This window comes from Rhinichthys klamathensis, unplaced genomic scaffold (assembly GCF_029890125.1).
Source record: "Rhinichthys klamathensis goyatoka isolate OS25496 unplaced genomic scaffold, OSU_Roscu_1.1 h1tg000786l_1, whole genome shotgun sequence".
In the NCBI taxonomy this organism is placed as follows: Eukaryota; Metazoa; Chordata; class Actinopteri; order Cypriniformes; family Leuciscidae; genus Rhinichthys; species Rhinichthys klamathensis.
Genome location: NW_026607183.1, coordinates 325,648 through 349,260, shown reverse-complemented (window position 1 = coordinate 349,260; position 23,613 = coordinate 325,648). Strand labels below are relative to the sequence as shown.

Sequence of the window (23,613 nt, the reverse complement as noted above, 5' to 3'; positions counted from 1 at the left end):
GATCAAAGCTGAATTTTCAGCATCACCAGTGTCAGTGTCTTCAGTGTCAAATGATCCTTCACAAATCAGTATAATATGAGGATTTGATGCTCAAGAAACATTTATTATTATTATCAATGTTGAAACAGTTGTTGGTCTGTCAGTTGTACAGTTTTTTTTTTTTTTGGATTCTTTGATGAATAGGAAGTTCAAAAGAACAGCATTTGTTTGAAATAGAATCTTTTGTAACATTATAAATGTCTTTACTGTCCTTGATAAATAAAAGTATTGATTTCTTTCCTCCAAAAAATAAAAATAAAATTCTCACTGACCCCAAACTTTTGAATGGTAGTATATATATATATATATATATATATATATATATATATATATATATATATATATATATATATATAACTTAATTACTACCAGTATGACTTACATTGCAGTTCTGGATGCTTCAAGCACCGGCTGTAGCCTTTGAAGACTTTCATCTGGCAAGACATGTGTCCCAACGTATTCATTTAAATCAAACACATCTAGTTTTTGCCCTGAGGTTAGCAATACATAGACCATTGCTGACCATTGCGAGGCTGTCAGTGTTGTATTTATTCTTGACCCTGATTTTAGATAATGCTGGATTTCCTCCACTAGGGAATGATCATTCAGTTCACTCAGGCAGTGGAACAGATTGATCGATTTCTCTGGAGAAGGATTCTCTTTGATCTTCCCCTTTATGAACCTAACTATTCGCTCTTTGTTGTCAGAGCTGCCTTCTGTCTGTTTCAGTAGCTCTCCTAAGAGAGTCTGATTGGACTCCAGTGAGAAGCCCAGAAGGAAGCGAAGGAAAAGGTCCAGATGTCCAGTGGTACTCTGCAGAGCTTTCTTCACAGCTGTCTGATGGAGGTAAAATATTGAACCCTGTGCAGCACAAAGCAGACCTTTGAGTAGAAGACTTGGTTGGTCTAATTCATTTGTGTTTTGATTCACAAAGGAGAGGTACACATATAACGCTGCTAGATGTTCCTGAATGCTCAGATGAACAAAGCAGTAGACTTTCCCCTGAAACAGGCCTGATTCTTCTCTGAAGATCTGAGTGCACAATCCTGAGTACACAGCAGCTTCTTGCACGTTAATGCCAAATTCTCTAAGATCTTCCTCATAGAAGATCAGATTATGTTTCTCGAGCTGCTGAAAAGCTAGTTTACCCAGTTTGAAAACCATGTCCTCAGCTTTTAATTTCTTCTCATAGTACTTCTCATGTTTGATGTTGGTCTGAAGGATCAGGAAGTGTGTGTACATTTGCGTGAGAGTCTTGGGAATCTCTCCACTCTCTGCTCCACTCAACATCTTCTCTAGAACAGTGGCTGAGATCCAGCAGAACACTGGGATGTGGCACATGATGTAGAGGCTCCTCGATGACTTCAGGTGTGAGATGATTTTATTGGCCAGACTCTGATCAGTGATTCTCTTCCTGAAGTATTCCTCCTTCTGTGGGTCATTGAAGCCTCGTACCTCTGTCACTCGATCAACACACTCAGAGGGGATGAGATCAGCTGCTGCTGGTCTGGAGGTGATCCAGATGAGAGCAGAGGGAAGCAGATTCCCCAAAATGAGGTTCGTCAGCAGCAGGTCTACTGATGTCTCTTTGGTTGCATCACGTAGATTCTCATTGCTGTGAAAATTTAAGTGAAACCGGCACTCGTCCAAACCATCAAAGATGAACAACACTTTATATGTATCACTGAAAATGTCCATTTCCATAGTTTCAGGGAAAAAAACATGGAGAAGATCTGAAAGACTGAGTTTGTCCTTTTTCAAATTGAGCTCTCTGAAAGGAAGTGGAAATATGAGGTAGACGTCCTGATTCACTTTCCCTTCAGCCCAGTCTAGAATAAACTTCTGCACAGAGACTGTTTTTCCAATGCCAGCGACTCCTTTGGTCAGCACAGCTCTGATGGGTTGGTTTTGTCCAGGTAAGGGTTTGAAGATGTCATTGCAGTTGATTGTGGTGTCCTCCATTGTGGCTTTCCTGGAAGCTTTTTCAATCCATCTGATCTCATGTTCATTATTGATCTCTCCACCTCCATATTCTGTGATGTAGAGCTCAGTGTAAATCTCATTGAGAGGTATGGGGGCACTGTTTTTTGATATCCCTTCATGCAAACACTGAAAACTGCTCCTCATTTTTGATTGGAATGCATCTCGGATTTTATCAAGGAGTGAGGCATTACTGGAAATCCAAAATAAAACCTGTTATTCTTTAAATTCATTTTAAACCATTACTCACAGAACAGACCATTTACTTACTTTAATATATATACAATTATTTAATTAGGAGATTTATAATACTTGTACATTGATACTTTTAATACTTAAAATGTAAACTAAAGAAAAATAAACCGATTAAAAGGGACTGCAAACAATAAATAGTAAACTACAGCTGAAAACATGTCTGTGAAATCATCTTTTTTGAGAATCCCTTTTTTTTTCTCTCATGGTAGAACTAAAGACTGAAAAGATATATAAAGGAGGGTTTTACCTGGATTCTTTTAAATTCAATGGTTTATTCATTGACTGATCACTCCTCGTGGACTCCTGGGACATGGAGAAGAGAAGATCTCCCCATCTGCAATGAGCTTCAGAGAAACAGAGATGTAACAATTTAATAGTCCCAAATGTGAAACATTCACAAGCGTGAGATATAAATTCAAAATGAAAGATAAAATATATTTTTTAACCCTTTAACCCTTTATGTAAAGCGCTTTGGTGGCCATTGGGTCTGTGAAAGCGCTATATAAATGCAGTCCATTTACCATTTATATATATTACAAAATATATTTTACTCTAAAACTGCAAGAAAATGAAAGCCAAAAATCTGAACAAGTTGTGTTCCAAATGTTAGGTTGAGATCTCAAAAAATGAGCTTTCAGTGAGATTTTATTTGGGCGCAGTACCAAACTCAGTACCAAAGCCAAACTTCCTTACTGACCATATACTGACCATTTTCATATATGTTTTGAGTGATCTGAACCATGTATTTCCATAATTTTCATACAATTTATGAAGTAGGTATCCTATTCAGAAGTAGTATGGGTGGTTTGGTATTTGATTTGAATTCAACCTCTAATAAACGCATAAAAAGAGCACTTATGTGCGTTATAGCTTGCAGCCGCATCACAAATCGAGAATCCATAATCCTTTTTTTTCTCATAAAATTGAATTGGTGTTATCTTTTGAACTCTTGGCATGAAAAAAAACTGAGGTTTCTACCAATCTTCCATGATTCTTCATATTTATTGCAGTTTTTAAAATAAAGGCCTTTTTAAATCTCTTTTTAAAATCGTATTGTTTTGCATGACGTTACAGCAAACTAAAAACCCAAAGAGTGATAGAGAGCGAAGCAAAACATTTTTTAATATAAATATATTACCTAGATTCTTTTAAATCCGGTGGTTTATCCATTGAATGTTCACTGCTCATGAAATTATGGCTGGGACATGGAGAAGATCTCCCCATCTGCACTGAGCTTCAGAGAAACAGCATTAATTCAGTAGCTTCCCGTTCAGATTTAAGTGTGGCACAATTAGGTAGTTGCAATTGTGAGAGAAAAGTTAATATTAATAAAATAAGTGAGCAATTGTATAATGTAAAAATAAATTTAAAAACTAAAAAGTGAAGGAAGGAGGTTTTAATTTTATTACATAAAACTAAAGACCAACAAAGTCTTTAAAACTAGCTAAAAGGGGGTTTGATCATGATCATTTACCTGGGCTCAAGAAAAGTATTTTTAAGCTTGAGTTGATCCATTAAATGATTACTTAATGATCTGGGGCCTCATTTATAAACGTTGCGTACGCACAAAAGAAGGCGTACGCCGCTCTCTACGCAATAATTGGTATTTATAAAAAGCAAACTTGACGGTAAAATGTGCGGTCCTTCACGCAAGCTCTGACCCAGGCGTACGCACAAAAACGGGTGAAATGAGAAATGGCGACACCGTCAGCAGATGGAAGAAACACGTGAAAGTGTGTGAAACTGTAGACCGTTGTGTAATGGCAATACTGCCTCTCATAAATAACACGAAGACTTCACAAAGCAAGTATTACAATTAACAGCCTACACGAACACCCGTTTGATCGATCTGCAACAGAAATGCAAATTAACACATATTTGCAAAAAGAAAAGTGAAATATGTTCTGCAATAATATTGGCATGTTATACAATTCATCCTCATAAATAAGATGGTAAACAGAACGAAATAATGTACAAAACGTACTCGGTTACTAACGTAACCTCGGTTCTCTCTAGAGAGGGAACGAGTACTGCGTAATAGCTTTACGCTAGAGGAAAAACTCTTTTCCACGAGATATTGAAGCCAAAAATTATCCTTAATTTTTTATTAATGTAAAACACTTTGCAGCAGCAAGCAGACATAGGCGAAACAGCTCGCGCGCCTATTGGTTGCTCTGCAGCAAATGCAGCAGCCTATCGAGAGAGACTCTGCGTGACGTAATGACAAATGGGGGCAATTCGCGCCCATATCGTCACGTCCCGCCAGAAGGGGCGTGGTCTCACCCTATAAATATGCTCGTTAGGCTGATACAAGCTGGTTTTTATCACTGAAGCGAACCAGAGCGTATTCCAAGCACGGCAAGATACGCAGTACTCGTTCCCTCTCTAGAGAGAACCGAGGTTACGTTAGTAACCGAGTACGTTCTCTTACGAGAGTATCTCTCGTACTGCGTAATAGCTTTACGCTAGGGGAACACAATGCAACACGCCGTGCGTACAGGGATCCAACACCAAAGTCCCGGGGGCCGAAGCCCAGGGCTCATGTAGTGCATAATCACCATAAACTCACATAGAGTGGAGGAAGAGAGGCTGGAAGCGTCATTCCCTATAAAAAAGCACCCAGCGGGGCTATTATATGACAATAAAACGCGCAGCCAGGGTGAAAGCTTTCAGCCTGATCTGGGTGGCCATACGTGTGTCAACACTCATGGGGCTGCAGTAAACTCAGCATCTGGGCCGCACAGCGGGGCAGATAGCACTGAATTTTAGACCGCCAAAAGCTTAGCTTGTAAGGCGGGTACCTCCAGGTTATAGTATTTTATAAATGTAGACGGCGAGGCCCAGCCCGCGGCCGTACAGATATCTTGCAGGGAAACCCCGCTCGACCACGCCCACGAAGAGGCCACGCCTCTCGTGGAGTGCGCCCTGACACCCAAGGGGCACTGTAGGCCCTTCGCAGAGTAAGCGAGCGCAATGGCATCCACTATCCATCTGGATAGGCTCTGTTTTGAGGCGGCGAGTCCCTTGGAACGCCCGCAAAACAAAAAGCTGCTCCGTCTGTCTGAAAACAGACGAGCGTGACACATAAGCTCTCAATGCCCTGACGGGGCAAAGGAGACTCGCATCCTCCTCCTCACTGAGAACCGGAAGGGCGGACAGGGAAATTACCTGGGCCCTGAACGGTGTATTGAGGGATTTCGGGACATACCCGTGCTTTGGTTTGAGAATGACCTTCGAGTCATTAGGCCCAAACTCCATACACGACGCGCTTACTGAAAGCGCCTGTAAGTCCCCTATGCGCTTCACTGAAGCGAGAGCCATGAGAAACACTGTTTTGAACGACAGGTGTTTCATGTCCACCAGCTGGATTGGCTCGAACGGGGCGCCTTTCATGGCCTCCAGGACCGTGGAAAGGTCCCACGTCGGGACTGAAGGGGTCCAGTCCCCGTGGCGCACTTGCGCGAGGATTTTCCTGGTCGTAAGCATTCTGAACTGGCGCTTCACAAGCGCTCTGTTCAGCTGTCGCAGATCTAAAATGGGTCTGAGACCTCCATCTTTTTTCGGTACCAGAAAATATCTGCTGTGTAGGCCCCCTTTGCTCTGAGCTTGAGATAAAGGTTCTATAGCACCTTTGCTCAGTAGTTTCGCTATCTCGGCTCGAAGTAGATGAGATACTTCGTTTTCCACCGTCGTCTCGACGCGCGCCGTATAACGGCGGGGACGTCGAGCGAACTGTAGCGAATAGCCTCTTTTTATAGTGTTCAGCACCCATTCTGATACCCCAGGAAGCTGTGCCCACACTTTCGCATGAATAGCTAGGGGTAGAATGAGATCTGGGCTCTGGCCGAGACATAGTGACGGCAAGAGAGCTCCGGCGTGCTGTAACGCAGACACTGTGTTTATACCAGAAAATACACCATTTATGTGATTTATCTGGGTCGCCGTGGGAACAGCATTTGTGTGCAGGCAAGCGGGCATGGTACTGGCTTGCTTACTGCAAAATACACTGGAACAGTCACATTTTCTGGAACTGAACGAGCGAAAATTTCAGTAGAAGTCTGGCCACGGCGAGACTGAAACACCGTCGATTTCCTAGGAGGCTAGGAAGACTTGTGTTGGTTTCGTTTTACAGAAACCGTGGTAGTGTTTGTGGGCACTGGGTTGTGGGCACATTCACTACATTTAATGCCTAAATTGACATGCGTCGATTTCATTTGTGCGAGCCCTGTACCGTGGCGGGCTGTGTTTGTGTGTAGAAATGAACACTGGGCTGTGAGCATTTTATTACACTTATAACACCATCGGCTGTGGCCGGAAAACCAGAAATACAATGATCACATGATTTTTCTAGGTCGCCGTGGAAACGGCCTTTATGTGCAGGCAAGCGGGCCGTGGTACCAGCTTGTTTACTGCAAAATACACTGGAACAGTCACATTTTCTGGAACTGAACGAGCGAAAAGTTTTTGGTGGAAGTCTGGCCGCGGCGAGACTAAATTTTTATCTGCTGCGAGAGCCGGGATCGAACACGGGTCTCTCGCGTGAAAGCTTTGGGTTCCGCCACTGGGCCACAGGGAGAACTACACTAGCGCAAGCAGATAAGAGAGTGTCATCACAGTTTTGTGTGTGTCGGCGTTTGTATGCAGGTGTGCGTGTTATACAACAGGCTCATTGCTGCAATAATGACATTTTCAGCCGCTCAAACTAGGAGCTGAGAAATGTTTAAGAAATGGAGATTAGTCCGGCCTCGGCGGGGACTAAAACACACTCTTTTCTCATTTGCCGGTGACGCACGCCCATGGGGGGCGGGGTAGATTTCTTATAACGTAAAGAAAGCTAGCCGCGGTTTTAGGGCTCGCGGTCTTGATGCTGGCCCGTTTCCTTGACGACTCGCGGACAGAAGGCGGAGGTCCACAGAGCTCGCCTGTTGCGCGGCGGTTGCGCGGGCGCCTCCCAATCGAGGCCGATGCTTTCCACGGCCTGAGAGAGCAGACGCATCAGCTCAGTCTCAATGCCGGCTCTCTTACCAGTGGTCTGGCGGGAAACGCTAGCGGAGGGGAGGTCCACGGAGCTCGCCCAATCCTCACTATCGGATGCCAGAAGAGAACGCGCCTCGGTGGGTTCGTCAAACTCGTGGATGGACGCGGCGGCAGGCGGCGGCCGTTGTCCGTCAGTGAGCGACTCGAGCGAAGCCGGCGAAGCTGGCGGGCGAACCGGCGAGCTTTGGCGGGCTGGAGAAAGCTCGGGAGCGCGCTGGGCGCGGCGCTTCTTGCGGCGCGGCACCACGGCGGGCTGCGGTGAAGGCTCGGAGAATGATGCCAGGCGAGTCCTCAGAGTCACCATGGGCAAAAGCTCGCAATGAGGGCATCCGCCGTCAGCGAGCGCGAGAGCCGCGTGATCCTCACCCAGGCAGGAAACACAGATGACGTGCCGGTCTCCATCGCTGAGCGGGGCGCGGCACGAGCCACAGGAAGGCATCTTTAAAAAGACGCAGCTCTTTTTGTGAGAGAAGTGTGAGTCGCGTCAAGTAAGCGAGCAAACACTCTCAACAGAGTAAATACACACAGAGTATGAAAGGATATAGAACGCCGGAAAGCGCAGCAGGTACGGCAGTTGAAGGCGGCGAGGCCAGCGACTCCAGAGCTCGTCCCGCTGAAAGGCTTGCTTCGACGGCGCGGCTTCTCACTTCGGATCCAGCGATGCGTGTGCTTCGCTAAAGAGGTAAAAATCAGCTTGTATCAGCCTAACGAGCATATTTATAGGGTGAGACCACGCCCCTTCTGGCGGGACGTGACGATATGGGCGCGAATTGCCCCCATTGGTCATTACGTCACGCAGAGTCTCTCTCGATAGGCTGCTGCATTTGCTGCAGAGCAACCAATAGGCGCGCGAGCTGTTTCGCCTATGTCTGCTTGCTGCTGCAAAGCGTTTTACATTAATAAAAAATTAAGGATAATTTTTGGCTTCAATATCTCGTGGAAAAGAGTTTTTCCCCTAGCGTAAAGCTATTACGCAGTACGAGAGATACTCTCGTGAGAGAACTGATATTCTCGACAATGTGTCCGTCAGGCGGAGCAGATATAGATGCAATTAGATAGATAGATAATTAGGGAGATAGATAGATAGATAGATAGATAGATAGATAGATAGATAGATAGATAGATAGATAGATAGATAGATAGTAAAATGTCTTTATCAGCTACGGAATCATGGTATTCATGCATATGCCTTTAGTTTGTTTTATTTTTGATAAAATAACGTATGACGTATGTCTCAATCATTCAGAAAGCTGCAAGAAATTACATTTGCGCTGAACTATTTCCCATTTCCAAGTAGATTATAATCGACATCTGTAGCTTGTCATTTCTTTTTTATTTCGGCCACAGTCCGAGGTTGTGAGGCTACAGCACTTACGGCGTCTGCAACCTTTTGCCACTCAAGTGCCTTTTTGGCATTATAATGCCCACACTGTGCCCTCCAAACAACATTTTTCTCCTCTTTTCCACCTCTCCAACGATAACGTCTACTTCACATTGAGTGAAGTTAAGTTTTTTTGATTTCCTCTCTATGTTTGCCATGATTTCGCAATCGATGAATATTAACTTATGGGCGTTTCACGGACTATTTATGGGCAACTTTGGGCGTGACATGAAGCTGCAAAAGCTGCGCTAGATTTAGAATTGATTGTGATTTATTAAGGGAAAAATGCGTAGGATGTGCGTGCGCACGGTTTTATAAATCCGAATATTTCTGTGCGTACGCACGTCCTATGTTTCATCCGTACGCCACTTCTGACGCAAATCCTACGCAAAGTTTTATAAATGAGGCCCCAGGTCTTGTTAATAGATATAAAAGGGTTCACCCAAAAAGAAATAAATTGTCATCAATTACTCACCCTCATGTCGTTCCAACTTTTGTTCATCTTTAAAACACAACTTAAGATATTTTAAATGAAATCTGCGAGATTTCTGTCCCTTTATTGACAGCTATGCAACTACATGCAACTACTACTTTATTGCTTCAAAAAGTTCATACAGAGATTTTAAAACTAATCCATATGAATTGAGTGGTTTAGTCCAAACTTTATGAAGAGACTCAATCACTTTATATGCTGAACAGATTTAATTTAGGCTTTTATTCACATAATAAACACATAAACATTGGTCCGCGAACATAAATAGAAGCTCAACTGTACTTGCTTGACACGCGAGAATTAACCTCATTGGTTCTTTCCATTGGTGCTTGCTGAAGCTCAAACGGGTTGCGTAACACGAGAATGAACCTCATTGGTTCTTGCTGAAGCTCAAACGTGCTGCGTAACACGAGAATGCACCTCATTGGTTCTTGCTGAAGCTCAAACGTGCTGCGTAACACGAGAATGAACCTCATTGGTTCTTGCTGAAGCTCAAACGTGCTGCGTAACACGAGAATGCACCTCATTGGATCTTGCTGAAGCTCAAACGTGCTGCGTAACACGAGAAGGAGCCTCATTGGTTCTTGCTGAAGCTCAAACTTGCTGCGTAACACGAGAATGCACCTCATTGGTTCTTGCTGAAGCTCAAACGTGCTGCGTAACACGAGAAGGAACCTCATTGGTTCTTGCTGAAGCTCAAACGCGCTGCGTAACACGAGAATGAACCTCATTGGTTCTTGCTAAAGCTCAAACGTGCTGCGTAACACAAGAATGAGTCTCATTGGTTCTTGCTGAAGCTCAAACGTGCTGCGTAACACAAGAATGAACCTCATTGGTTCTTGCTGAAGCTCAAACGTGCTGCGTAACACAAGAATTGAACCTCATTGGTTCTTGCAGAAGCTCAAACGTGCTGCGTAACACGAGAATGAACCTCAATGGTTCTTGCTGAAGCTCAAACGTGCTGCGTAACACGAGAATGAGTCTCATTGGTTCTTGCTGAAGCTCAAACGTGCTGCGTAACACAAGAATGAACCTCATTGGTTCTTGCTGAAGCTCAAACGTGCTGCGTAACACGAGAATGAACCTCATTGGTTCTTGCGGAAGCTCAAACGTGCTGCGTAACACAAGAATGAACCTCATTGGTTCTTGCAGAAGCTCAAACGCACTGCGTAACACAAGAATGAACCTCATTGGTTCTTGCAGAAGCTCAAACGTGCTGCGTAACATGAGAATGAACCTCATTGGTTCTTGCTGAAGCTCAAACGTGCTGCGTAACACGAGAATGAACCTCATTGGTTCTTGCTGAAGCTCAAACGTGCTGCGTAACACGAGAATGAACCTCATTGTTTCTTGCGGAAGCTCAAACGTGCTGCGTAACACAAGAATGAACCTCATTGGTTCTTGCAGAAGCTCAAACACACTGCGTAACACGAGAAGGAACCTCATTGGTTCTTGCTGAAGCTCAAACGTGCTGCGTAAAACGAGAATGAACCTCATTGGTTCTTGCTGAAGCTCAAACGCACTGCGTAACACGAGAATGAACCTCATTGGTTCTTGCTGAAGCTCAAACGCGCTGCTTAACACGAGAAAGAACCTCATTGGTTCTTGCTGAAGCTCAAATGTGCTGCGTAACACGAGAATGAGTCTCATTGGTTCTTGCTGAAGCTCAAACGGTCAAACGTGCTGCGTAACACGAGATTGCACCTCATTGGTTCTTGCTGAAGCTCAAACGTGCTGCGTAACACGAGATTGCACCTCATTGGTTCTTGCTGAAGCTCAAACGGTCAAACGTGCTGCGTAACACGAGAATGAACCTCATTGGTTCTTGCTGAAGCTCAAACGTGCTGCGTAACACGAGATTGCACCTCATTGGTTCTTGCTGAAGCTCAAACGTGCTGCGTAACACGAGAATGAACCTCATTGGTTCTTGCTGAAGCTCAAACGCACTGCGTAACACAAGAATGAACCTCATTGGTTCTTGCAGAAGCTCAAACGTGCTGCGTAACATGAGAATGAACCTCATTGGTTCTTGCTGAAGCTCAAACGTGCTGCGTAACACGAGAATGAGTCTCATTGGTTCTTGCTGAAGCTCAAACGTGCTGCGTAACACAAGAATGAACCTCATTGGTTCTTGCTGAAGCTCAAACGTGCTGCGTAACACGAGAATGAACCTCATTGGTTCTTGCGGAAGCTCAAACATGCTTCGTAAAACGAGAATGAACCTCATTGGTTCTTGCTGAAGCTCAAACGGGTTGCGTAACACGAGAATGAACCTCATTGGTTCTTGCTGAAGCTCAAACGTGCTGCGTAACACGAGAATGCACCTCATTGGTTCTTGCTGAAGCTCAAACGTGCTGCGTAACACGAGAATGAACCTCATTGGTTCTTGCTGAAGCTCAAACTTGCTGCGTAACATGAGAATGAACCTCATTGGTTCTTGCTGAAGCTCAAACGTGCTGCGTAACACGAGAATGAACCTCATTGGTTCTTGCTGAAGCTCAAACGTGCTCCGTAACACGAGAATGAACCTCATTGTTTCTTGCGGAAGCTCAAACGTGCTGCGTAACACAAGAATGAACCTCATTGGTTCTTGCAGAAGCTCAAACGCACTGCGTAACACGAGAAGGAACCTCATTGGTTCTTGCTGAAGCTCAAACGTGCTGCGTAAAACGAGAATGAACCTCATTGGTTCTTGTTGAAGCTCAAACGCACTGCGTAACACGAGAATGAACCTCATTGGTTCTTGCTGAGGCTCAAACGCGCTGCGTAACACGAGAATGAACCTCATTGGTTCTTGCTGAAGCTCAAACGTGCTGCGTAACACGAGAATGAGTCTCATTGGTTCTTGCTGAAGCTCAAACGGTCAAACGTGCTGCGTAACACGAGAATGAACCTCATTGGTTCTTGCTGAAGCTCAAACGTGCTGCGTAACACGAGATTGCACCTCATTGGTTCTTGCTGAAGCTCAAACGTGCTGCGTAACACGAGAATGCACCTCCTTGGTTCTTGCTGAAGCTCAAACGTGCTGCGTAACACGAGAATGAACCTCATTGGTTCTTACTGAAGCTCAAACGTGCTGCGTAACACGAGAATGAACCTCATTGGTTCTTGCTGAAGCTCAAACGTGCTGCGTAACACGAGAATGCACCTCATTGGTTCTTGCTGTAGCTCAAACGTGCTGCGTAACACAAGAATGAACCTCATTGGTTCTTGCTGAAGCTCAAACGCGCTGCGTAACACGAGAATGAACCTCATTGGTTCTTGCTGAAGCTCAAACGTGCTGCATAACACGAGAATGAACCTCATTGGTTCTTGCAGAAGCTCAAGTGTGCTCCGTAACATGAGAATGAACCTCATTGGTTCTTGCTGAAGCTCAAACGTGCTGAGTAACACGAGAATGAACCTCATTGGTTCTTGCTGAAGCTCAAACACACTGCGTAACACGAGAATGCACCTCATTGGTTCTTGCGGAAGCTCAAACGTGCTGCGTAACACGAGAATGAACCTCATTGGTTCTTGCTGAAGCTCAAACACGCTGCGTAACACGAGAATGAACCTCATTGGTTCTTGCTGAAGCTCAAACGTGTTGCGTAACACGAGAATGAGTCTCATTGGTTCTTGCTGAAGCTCAAACGGGCTGCGTAACACGAGAATGAACCTCATTGGTTCTTGCTGAAGCTCAAACGTGCTGCATAACACGAGAATGAACCTCATTGGTTCTTGCTGAAGCTCAAACGGGCTGCGAAACACGAGAATGAACCTCATTGGTTCTTGCTGAAGCTCAAACGTGCTGCGTAAAACGAGAATGAACCTCATTGGTTCTTGCTGAAGCTCAAACGGTCAAACGTGCTGCGTAACACGAGAATGAACCTCATTGGTTCTTGCTGAAGCTCAAACATGCTTCGTAAAACGAGAATGAACCTCATTGGTTCTTGCTGAAGCTCAAACGTGCTTAGTAACACGAGAATGAACCTCATTGGTTCTTGCCGAAGCTCAAACGTGCTGCGTAACACGAGAATGCACCTCATTGGTTCTTGCTGTAGCTCAAACGTGCTGCGTAACACAAGAATGAACCTCATTGGTTCTTGCTGAAGCTCAAACGCGCTGCGTAACACGAGAATGAACCTCATTGGTTCTTGCTGAAGCTCAAACGTGCTGCATAACACGAGAATGAACCTCATTGGTTCTTGCAGAAGCTCAAGTGTGCTCCGTAACATGAGAATGAACCTCATTGGTTCTTGCTGAAGCTCAAACGTGCTGAGTAACACGAGAATGAACCTCATTGGTTCTTGCTGAAGCTCAAACACACTGCGTAACACGAGAATGCACCTCATTGGTTCTTGCGGAAGCTCAAACGTGCTGCGTAACACGAGAATGAACCTCATTGGTTCTTGCTGAAGCTCAAACACGCTGCGTAACACGAGAATGAACCTCATTGGTTCTTGCTGAAGCTCAAACGTGTTGCGTAACACGAGAATGAGTCTCATTGGTTCTTGCTGAAGCTCAAACGGGCTGCGTAACACGAGAATGAACCTCATTGGTTCTTGCTGAAGCTCAAACGTGCTGCATAACACGAGAATGAACCTCATTGGTTCTTGCTGAAGCTCAAACGGGCTGCGAAACACGAGAATGAACCTCATTGGTTCTTGCTGAAGCTCAAACGTGCTGCGTAAAACGAGAATGAACCTCATTGGTTCTTGCTGAAGCTCAAACGGTCAAACGTGCTGCGTAACACGAGAATGAACCTCATTGGTTCTTGCTGAAGCTCAAACATGCTTCGTAAAACGAGAATGAACCTCATTGGTTCTTGCTGAAGCTCAAACGTGCTTAGTAACACGAGAATGAACCTCATTGGTTCTTGCCGAAGCTCAAACGTGCTGCGTAACACGAGAATGAACCTCATTGGTTCTTGCGGAAGCTCAAACGTGCTGCGTAACACGAGAATGAACCTCATTGGTTCTTACTGAAGCTCAAACGTGCTGCGTAACACGAGAATGAACCTCATTGGTTCTTGCGGAAGCTCAAATGTGCTGTGTAACACGAGAATGAACCTCATTGGTTCTTGCTGAAGCTCAAACGTGCTGCGTAACACGAGAATGAACCTCATTGGTTCTTGCTGAAGCTCAAACGCACTGCGTAACACGAAAATGAACCTCATTGGTTCTTGCTGAAGCTCAAACGTGCTGCATAACACGAGAATGAACCTCATTGGTTCTTGCTGAAGCTCAAACGTGCTGCATAACACGAGAATGAACCTCATTGGTTCTTGCTGAAGCTCAAACGGTCAAACGTGCTGCGTAACACGAGAATGAACCTCATTGGTTCTTGCTGAAGCTCAAACATGCTTCGTAAAACGAGAATGAACCTCATTGGTTCTTGCTGAAGCTCAAACGGGTTGCGTAACACGAGAATGAACCTCATTGGTTCTTGCTGAAGCTCAAACGTGCTGCGTAACACGAGAATGCACCTCATTGGTTCTTGCTGAAGCTCAAACGTGCTGCGTAACACGAGAATGAACCTCATTGGTTCTTGCTGAAGCTCAAACTTGCTGCATAACACGAGAATGAACCTCACTGGTTCTTGCTGAAGCTCAAACGGTCAAACGTGCTGCGTAACACGAGAATGAACCTCATTGGTTCTTGCTGAAGCTCAAACGTGCTGCGTAACACGAGAATGAACCTCATTGGTTCTTGCTGAAGCTCAAACGTGCTGCGTAACACGAGAATGAACCTCATTGGTTCTTGCTGAAGCTCAAACGTGCTGCGTAACACGAGAATGAACCTCATTGGTTCTTGCGGAAGCTCAAACGTGCTGCGTAACACGAGAATGAACCTCATTGGTTCTTGCGGAAGCTAAAACGTTCTACGTAACATGAGAATGAACCTCATTGGTTCTTGCTGAAGCTAGAACGCACTGCGTAACATGAGAATGAACCTCATTGGTTCTTGCTGGAGCTCAAACGGAGTGCGTAACACGAGAATGAACCTCATTGGTTCTTGCTGAAGCTCAAACAGGCTGCGTAACACGAGAATGAGTCTCATTGGTTCTTGCTGAAGCTCAAGCGTGCTGCGTAACACGAGAATGAGCCTCATTGGTTCTTGCTGAAGCTCAAACTTGCTACTTAACACGAGGATGGACCTCATTGGTTCTTGCTGAAGCTCAAACGGGCTGCGTAACATGAGAATGAGCCTCATTGGTTCTTGCTGAAGCTCAAACGTGCTGCGTAACACGAGAATGAACCTCATTGGTTCTACCTATAGCTCAAACGTGCTGCGTAACATGAGAATGAACCTCATTCGTTCTACCTATAGCTCAAACGTGCTGTGTAGCACATAATGAACCTCATTGGTTCTCGCACATCAAGGAAGCGCGCTTGAACTTCCGTTTACCACAACTGATGTGTGCGTTGATGAATGTTCATATGTGAATAAAAAGCCTTAATTAAATGATTTCATCATACAAAGTGATCATGTCTCTTCAGAAAATTTGGACTAAACCGCTCCATTCATATGGATTAGTTTAACGATTTCTTTATGAACTTTTTGAAGCATCAAAGTGGTAGTTAAGTAGCCACAATGGAGGTAGAGAAATCTATCAAATTTCGTTAATATCTTATTTTTTTCGAAGATGAACAAAAGTTGGTTACATCTTATGTTAAGGTGTCCATATTACAGTGTAATTATACATTTAAGGCGAGACACGGCAGGCAAAAACATAGTTTTTTTTTTTTTACTGGTCAATTTTGAGATTTCGGGATAGTTGTCTTCAAAAACATGTCTTCTTTCAGACTTGTGGTGAAAAAAAGTCCGAAATACACATTTAGGTCTTTATTTTACTACACTTTGTCTGTTTGCGTCAGTAGATTTCTCATAAATTCATCAAAAGTTGGCGTTGTAAATCATCCGTTGCTCCGCGATCGCGATCTGCACCTTGTCATCACACACACCGTTAGAAAGCTCTCTCTCTCTTGTACAATTTTGTCGGATCCAAATATGGTCATTTCCTTTTTATCAGCAACCAATCGTGAAAGTATAAGGGCGCAAATGCGCAATCTCATTGGCTGATGCTAAATCTTTAAAGCCCGTTCCCTTTCGAGGGAACTCGCACTGCGTCGTTGAAAAACGACTCTTTGGGGACGCTCCCTTAGCGTCCGCCTCTGAAGTATGAATGAAACTAATCCAATCCTGATTGGTGTTGCGTTATGACGTAACATGTGACGGCACATAAGCGTTACACCGGCACAAACACACATTAGCTTTCGCTCTTCAGCAAGCGCTCTCTGTGAAACTGTCTGTCTTATTTGGTGTTGTTTTGTCTGTGCAAAGCTCTATATTATGGCGAGTGAACAATACACTACGTGTGTGCACCCCTGCCCTATATATCTCACGGGTGAGGACACGCATCAGTTGTGTGTGTATTGTTTAGGGGCGCAGCACACACAGGCAGCCCTCGAGAGGTTGTTCTAGCAGCAGGAGCCCTCGGGAAAAAAGATGTTGCCCGCCGTCTTGCACGCTTCGGGCTACATTGGTTTCCAGAGAACGTACACTGTGGCGTTCGCCCCAAAAGCTTGCAACAGGGCACTGACTATGGTCACAAAATCTTTCTCGATTTTTTCCTGCCGGTCCTCCGCTTCAGGAAGTCGAGAATAGTACTCGAAAAACACCCGAGGCCGGTCTCGAGGGGCTGGTTCCCTTAGTAGATTTTGTAGAAGAATGGCAATGCCTTCCAAATATATCTATATGGGTCCTGAATATTATAAAATATGGGTACAGATTGCAGTTCGGTCACCGACCTCCCAAGTTGCTGGGGTGGAACCGACTGCAGTGGTTCCAGAACAGGCTCGGGTTATGGAACAAGAGGTACAGACTCTACTGGAATTAAGGGGCCATAGAAAGTGTTCCCCTACCAGACAGAGAGTCCGGGTTTTACAGCCGGTACTTTATAGTTCCAAAGAAGGATGGCGGACTGAGATCGATTTTAGATCTAAGGCTTTTGAATCGTTCTTTGAGGAGATTCAGGTTCAAAAGGCCTACTATTCCCATTATCGTGAACCAAATCAGATCCGAGGACTGGTTTGTCACGATAGATCTAAAAGATGCTTATTTTCATGTCTCCATCCTTCCATGTCACAGGAGGTTCCTGAGGTTCGCTTTCGGGGGCGAAGCATACCAATATCGGGTTCTTCCGTTCGGCCTAGCACTCTCTCCCCGCACATTCACTATGTGTATGGATGCGGCTCTGGCTCCACTGAGGCTTCAGGGCATCCGTATACTGAATTACATCGACGACTGGCTCATATTGGCCCAGTCTCGAGAAATGGCAGTTCGGCATTGAGATGTCGTCCTTGGCCACATTCAGAACCGGGGGTTGAGACTCAACACTAAGAATAATGTGTTGGACCCAGCTCAGAAGACTACTCTTCTGGGCGTGGTATGGAATTCGGTTACGATGGGGGCACGTATGTCTCCAGCTTGTATCGAATCCATCCTGGCCATGGTGTCAGGCATAAAGCTAGGCCAGGCCATCACTGTAAAGTAATTTCAAAGACTGCTGGGCCTCATGACAGCGGCATCCAACATAATTCCGTTGGGCCTGCTTCACATGAGGCCCCTTCAGTGGTGGCTCAAAGCCAAGGGGTTTGAGCCCCCCCCCCCCCCCCGCATCAGATTATTTTTTTGGTCCTAAGGGAAAATATTATCTATAAGAGCAATATATGTCCCGGGGGTTCAGAATCAGGGAGCAGACATCCTGTCGAGGCAGGGGCTGAGGCCCGGGGGATGGAGACTCCATCCAGAGGTGGTGGAGTTGATATGGCAGAGGTTTGGACCAATTAAAGTGGATCTGTTCTCCCTCACTCATCCAGGCCCGCTCTGGTTGGATGCCATGGTACAGGCCTGGCCGAGGCTTTGCCTGTACGCGTTTCCCCCGATCGCTCTGCTCCCGGGAGTCCTGGAGAGGATCCGTCAGGAGGGCATCAGTCTTCTTCTGGTAGCCCCGTTTTGGCCGGCCCGAGTATGGTTTTCGGACTTAATTTCACTCCTGATAGCTCCGCCATGCCAGCTTCCTCTGAGGAGGGATCTGTTGTCTCAGGCGGAGGGCACTATATTCCATCCTCGTCCGGAGCTGTGGAAATTGTGGGTCTGGCCTCTGAGGGGGCTCAGTACCTAGATGCTGGTCTATCATCTGGGGTGGTCGAAACCATACTTATCTCTAGGGCTCCGTCTACTAGGAGATTATATGGCCTCAAGTGGAATGTTTTTCCACTTGGTGTAGAGAACTTGAGTTAGGTCCAGTTAACTGCCCAATGGCTGCAGTTCTGGAGTTTCTTCAAGATCATTTCTCTGCCAATCTCTCCCCATCTACACGTAGGGTGTACGTGGCCGCCATTGCGGCGTTCCATGCACCACTAAATGTTGGGCCTTTGGGGAGGTACCAACTGGTCATACTATTTCTCCATGGTATTTGGAGGATGAGACTGACAGTCAGGTCCAGGGTTCCTTCCTGGGACCTGTCGGTGGTTCTCGAAGGGCTATCCCTGGCTCCCTTCGAATACCTCCAGTCGGCTTCGCCTAGGACCTCACGTTCAAGATAGCCTTTCTCTTAGCTATTTCTTTAAAGAGACTGGGAGATCTCCAAGCCCTGGCATTATCGCCAGCTTGCTTGGGGTGTGCCCCCTGCGGAGTTAAGGCCATCCTGCATCCGAGACCCAGCTATGTGCCTTAAGTGCAATTTAACATGGCTAGGTCCATGGTCCTGCAAGTATTTCATCCTCCACCTCATGTGTCGGCAGAAAAGGAGAGGTTCCTTGCTCTGCCAGTTAGAGCTTCTTGGAGGAGGTCGGACATACTGTGTTTTGGGTCACCTATTAGGGGCTCCCGGCTATACAAACCATAAGTAGGCCTACAAGGTGCGCAATTTGTCTTCACCTTTGACCGCAAGGGATCTTTCTACTAGAGGCATGGCGTCCTCTAGGGCCCTCCTCTCGGGAGTGCCCCTCCAGGAGATCTGTGAGGCAGCCGGTTGGGCTACCCCACACACTTTTATCAGGTTTTATAGTCTGCACCTCCCTAGTACGCCTGGCGCACATGTGCTCTCGTCCTAGCTGAGTGCCTGAGATCAGTTTCACTCTAAGGCAGGCCTTTTTCAGTGCGTGGCCTAGTGGGCATTCGTTCCCCAAAGGGTCGTTTTTCAACAACGCAGTGCGAGTTCCCTCGAAAGGGAACGTCTCGGGTTATGACTATAACCCTTGTTCCCTGAGAAGGGAACGAGACACTGCGTCGTCCTGCCCCGCCCCTCAATGCCTGAGAGCGGCTTGCTTCATCGCTAGGCTAATGTGTGTTTGTGCCGGCGTAACTTTTATGTGCCGTCACATGTTACATCATGACGCAACACCAATCAGGATTGGATTAGTTTCATTCATACTTCAGAGGCGCACGCTAAGGGAGCGTCCCCAAAGAGTCGGTTTTCAACGACGCAGTGTCTCGTTCCCTTATCAGGGAACAAGGGTTATAGTCATAACCCGAGACGTTTTGTCAAAATGACCTTTCTCTCATACTCAAAGTCCGAAATCTCCACTTCGGTAGCACCTATATACACCAAACTTTCCAGTCTTGTACCTAGTTATATTATGAAGACATTTACAGAGGGATTTGTAAATATATTATTCCTAGCCCGATTTATATAACATTTTATTCAAAAAAACATGGCAAAAATCATTTTATTAAGGCTATTGACAGTATATTCTGATTTATAGGATAACAAAAGTAGATATCCATAAATCCCTCTGTGATTTTTTCCCCCATCTAATATGTGAACACAATGAAAAAAGAATTTTAAACCTGGCTTTATCCAATACTCAGATTTCATTTTTTGAAATATATGCAAATTAGCACATATTTAATTAGATAATGCCTAATTTGCATATTTAAACATTAAATTACAGAAAACTTGTAATACATTTTTTTCTCATCTTAATGTAGGTAATCAACTGGGAAAATTTCATGGTGATATTAGGGCCGGGACTTTAACGCGTTAATTAAGATTAATTAATTACACACTTTAACGCGTTAATTAATTACACAAAAAATTATTTTAAATTTTGCACCGCGGAACGTTTCTCACTGGATGAGTTTCGGCGGACCGATTATACTGGCGCACCAACTAGCGTTCATGACGAAGAAGCTGACGAGATCGCTTTGGTTGGCCGGTGGCTGGGAAATGTTGTTACAAAAAACGAACGGATGGACGCGTCGATAAGAGCATGGTTGTCTATGCAACAAGGAATTCGCTATTGCTATTAGTGTAGTGTAGCAATATGCTATTTTGTTGCAATATGCTATTGCTACACTTAATGGCTATTATGGCTATTATGGCGCTTTTCCATTACCAGTACCAGCTCGACTCGACTCGACTCGACTCGCCTTGGCTCGCCTCGACTCGGCTCGCTTTTCGCTCCGTTTTCCATTGCAGAAAGTACCACCACAAATAGTACCCGGTCGTCATAGCGACGCATTTCGTTCCTCGTTGCCCCATCAAGCTCTCGCTGGATCCTCTCTTCGGCAACCAAACAAAGGAATGTCTGCACCTCCTCGTTTGACCACGGCGTATTCTTCCGAGTTGCCATAATAATAGTAGTAAGTTTAGTAACTATCTCTGGCCAAACTATTTAAAAATGGCGGGGTTATTCTGGATACTCCATCTGGCGCGTGCAATGATGACGCAGATTCTCTGTGACCAATCAGCAGTCGGCATTGTTTTCACGTCACATTTTAGTATCGGCTTAGCTCGCCTCAGCTCGCTTAGAACCTCGCCGGAGGTGGTACGAAAAAAAGTACCCGAAAGCAGGTACAGGTACAACTTTTACACAGTGGAAAACCAAACAAAGGCGAGTCGAGTCGAGCCGAGCCGAGCCGAGGCGAGCTGGTACTGTGTAGTGGAAAAGCGCCATTAGTGTAGTGCTATTAGTGTAGTGTAGCAATATGCTATTTTGTTGCAATATGCTATTGCTACACTTAATGGCAAAAATTGCACTGGTCTGCTGGACTTGGTTGAACAAAAATAAACAATATTTTGTTGCTTAAGCTTATGTATGCAGTCATTATTCAATGGTATACTAAAAATCCATGTGAAAAAAATTACTTCTCACAGTTCTCAGGTCAAAAATGTATGCGATTAAAATGCGATTAATTAATTACAAAGCCTCTAATTAATTAGATTAATTTTTTTAATCGAGTCCCGGCCCTAGGTGATATCTGCTAGTTAAAAAAATTACCCTATTCACCTTTAGTGTCTCGCCTTAAGTACTGTGTAATAATAATTGACTACATGTACTATAGGGTTAGGATTAAGATGTGGTTAAGGTTAGTTGTATTTATTAGGGCTGCAACAACTAATCGATAAAATCGATAATAATCGATTATGAAAATCGTTGTCAATGAATGTCATTATCGATTAGTTGGTCTGCTTACGTCACGGGGAGCGTTTACTGGTGATTGGTTGAAACAGGCCAATCAGGATGCTCTCTGTCTTACACGCGCTTCATGAGGCACACACGCAAGGTCTCTCTCCCTCCGTTGCTCTGCCGCGCGCTCGCGCTACACGGTTTGGAGCCAAGGGGGTAATCCATCGACCGGAAGTTGAAGCCGGCCGGGTGCCGCCATGTTGTAGCAGAACTTCAATTGCGTTAGCATTTCCATTGACTCCCATTCATTTTTGCGTCACTTTGACAGCGAATAACTTTACATCTGAGGCGTTTAAAGACTCCATTTGTCCATTATTTATTTCTAAAGAAACACGACAATGTATAAAGGGCTCCATTACCTTCTATGTTACACTATGGCCCCGTAGAAACAGATTTAGTAAAAATAGGCTAACGATTGCGTCATAACCACTCGACTCTCTGTCGCGCTGTACAGAAGTTACCGTACAGACAGGAGGAGAAGCTCGCAGGCAATCGGGGGGACGTCCCGTCAAGGGAGAAGCCCATAGATAATGAGTCCATAAAAGCAACGGAATTCTTACTCCTGCTCACTCACGCCAAAGAACTCTTTGCTCAAGTTCCCCGTCTCTGCAAGATTAACGTTGGCAGTTTTCACGCACAGCTACTAGAAGATTAACGTCTGTCAGACAGGTTGCTCACGTCATCAAGCTTAGTTTGAGTCGGTTTGAGTCTGCGCGTCAGGAACGGAAGTGCTCAAAAATCGCTAAAAGTGGGCTTCAACTGTCTCAACTGAGTTCCAATGAGATCGCTCTGTCCATTTCTTTTACTGTCTATGTTTGGAGCACAGTCTCTTCTGTCTCGCATGCGCGCTCTTGCTTGCGTGCTCAAATCCCGGGAGTTTGAACTAATTTGCGAGCCGCTATCAATATGCGGGTGACTTCCAGAACTTCCGGGAGACTTGGGATGTCTGTATTTTGCGTCTCGAGCATCAGGTTGCGCAATCAGTTCGCTCGCAACATAAGTGATGGATTAAAATAGTGCTACCGCAGAAATATTAAATTAAAACGGTCTTTACAAAGCGAAGGACTAAATATAAAGGCAGTTAATAACACCAGCAGTAAATTATTGTTTTTTAGTCACTGTACTCAGTGGTTTTCAGCGAATGTTTGTGCACTAATGCATCATTTTTCCTTTCTTTTTAATCAAGCCTGTTAGCTTGCTGCGTACCATTCCGCTCTCTTTATATAGCATTTGTCTACTATTAAGTTTTAATTGTTTTTCAAACGCGATCTACTGCGGCTTTCTATATTTATTTTTTACAAGTTATCCTTATAATTCAATTAATTTTAAATAAAACATTAAATGAATTATATATTTGAGATGTTTTTAGTTTATATCTTCACATCTGAACAACATGTCTGTAAATTTGTTTTAACAAAAATTGTGTTAAAACAATATGTTGGATATAAATGTTTTTTTTTTTACATTAATCATGGTTGTCAACTTGCCATCAGCAATTATCATTAAAAACAATGCAAATATTGATATTTGTAAAACTCAATGTGTGGCTTTTGCACTTTTTAAAGTACACTTTTACACATAAATATCCTAATTGAGGGTTTTAGGTAACACTTTATTTTACGGTGTCCTTGTTACATATGTTACATGTACTTACTGTAGTAATAACAGTAAATTATGCATAATTACATGCAACTAACCCTCAACCTAATCCTACCCTATTCCTATAGTAAGTACATGTAGTTACTTAATATTACTCTGTACTTAAATATATAATTACACTGTAACAAGGACACCTTAAAATAAAGTGTAACCGGGTTTTATTTAGTCATAATAAACAAAAAATCTAATTGAAATTTTGTCCGATTAATCGAAAAAATAATCGTCCGATTAATCGATTATCAAAATAATCGTTAGTTGCAGCCCTAGTATTTATACATGTAAGTATACACAATTTATCGTAATTACTGT

The 23,613-nt window shown here is 44.5% G+C and overlaps 1 protein-coding gene across 7 annotated transcripts in view; it reads right to left on the bottom strand.

Moving 5' to 3' along the window:
• The window catches only part of LOC130077916 (NACHT, LRR and PYD domains-containing protein 3-like), a 36,719-nt gene that overhangs the window by 9,422 nt on the left and 3,684 nt on the right, over positions 1–23,613 (bottom strand). For 5 of the 7 annotated variants that reach the window (XM_056243333.1, XM_056243332.1, XM_056243329.1 and 2 more), the window contains 2 exons: positions 3,413–3,508; positions 422–2,212 (listed from right to left, as the gene is read on the bottom strand). In XM_056243333.1, coding sequence (XP_056099308.1) covers positions 422–2,212; positions 3,413–3,508 — 1,887 coding nt within the window. The remainder of the gene's footprint in view (positions 1–421; positions 2,213–3,412; positions 3,509–23,613) is intronic. The other 2 variants (XM_056243330.1, XM_056243334.1) reach the window with 1 other exon arrangement.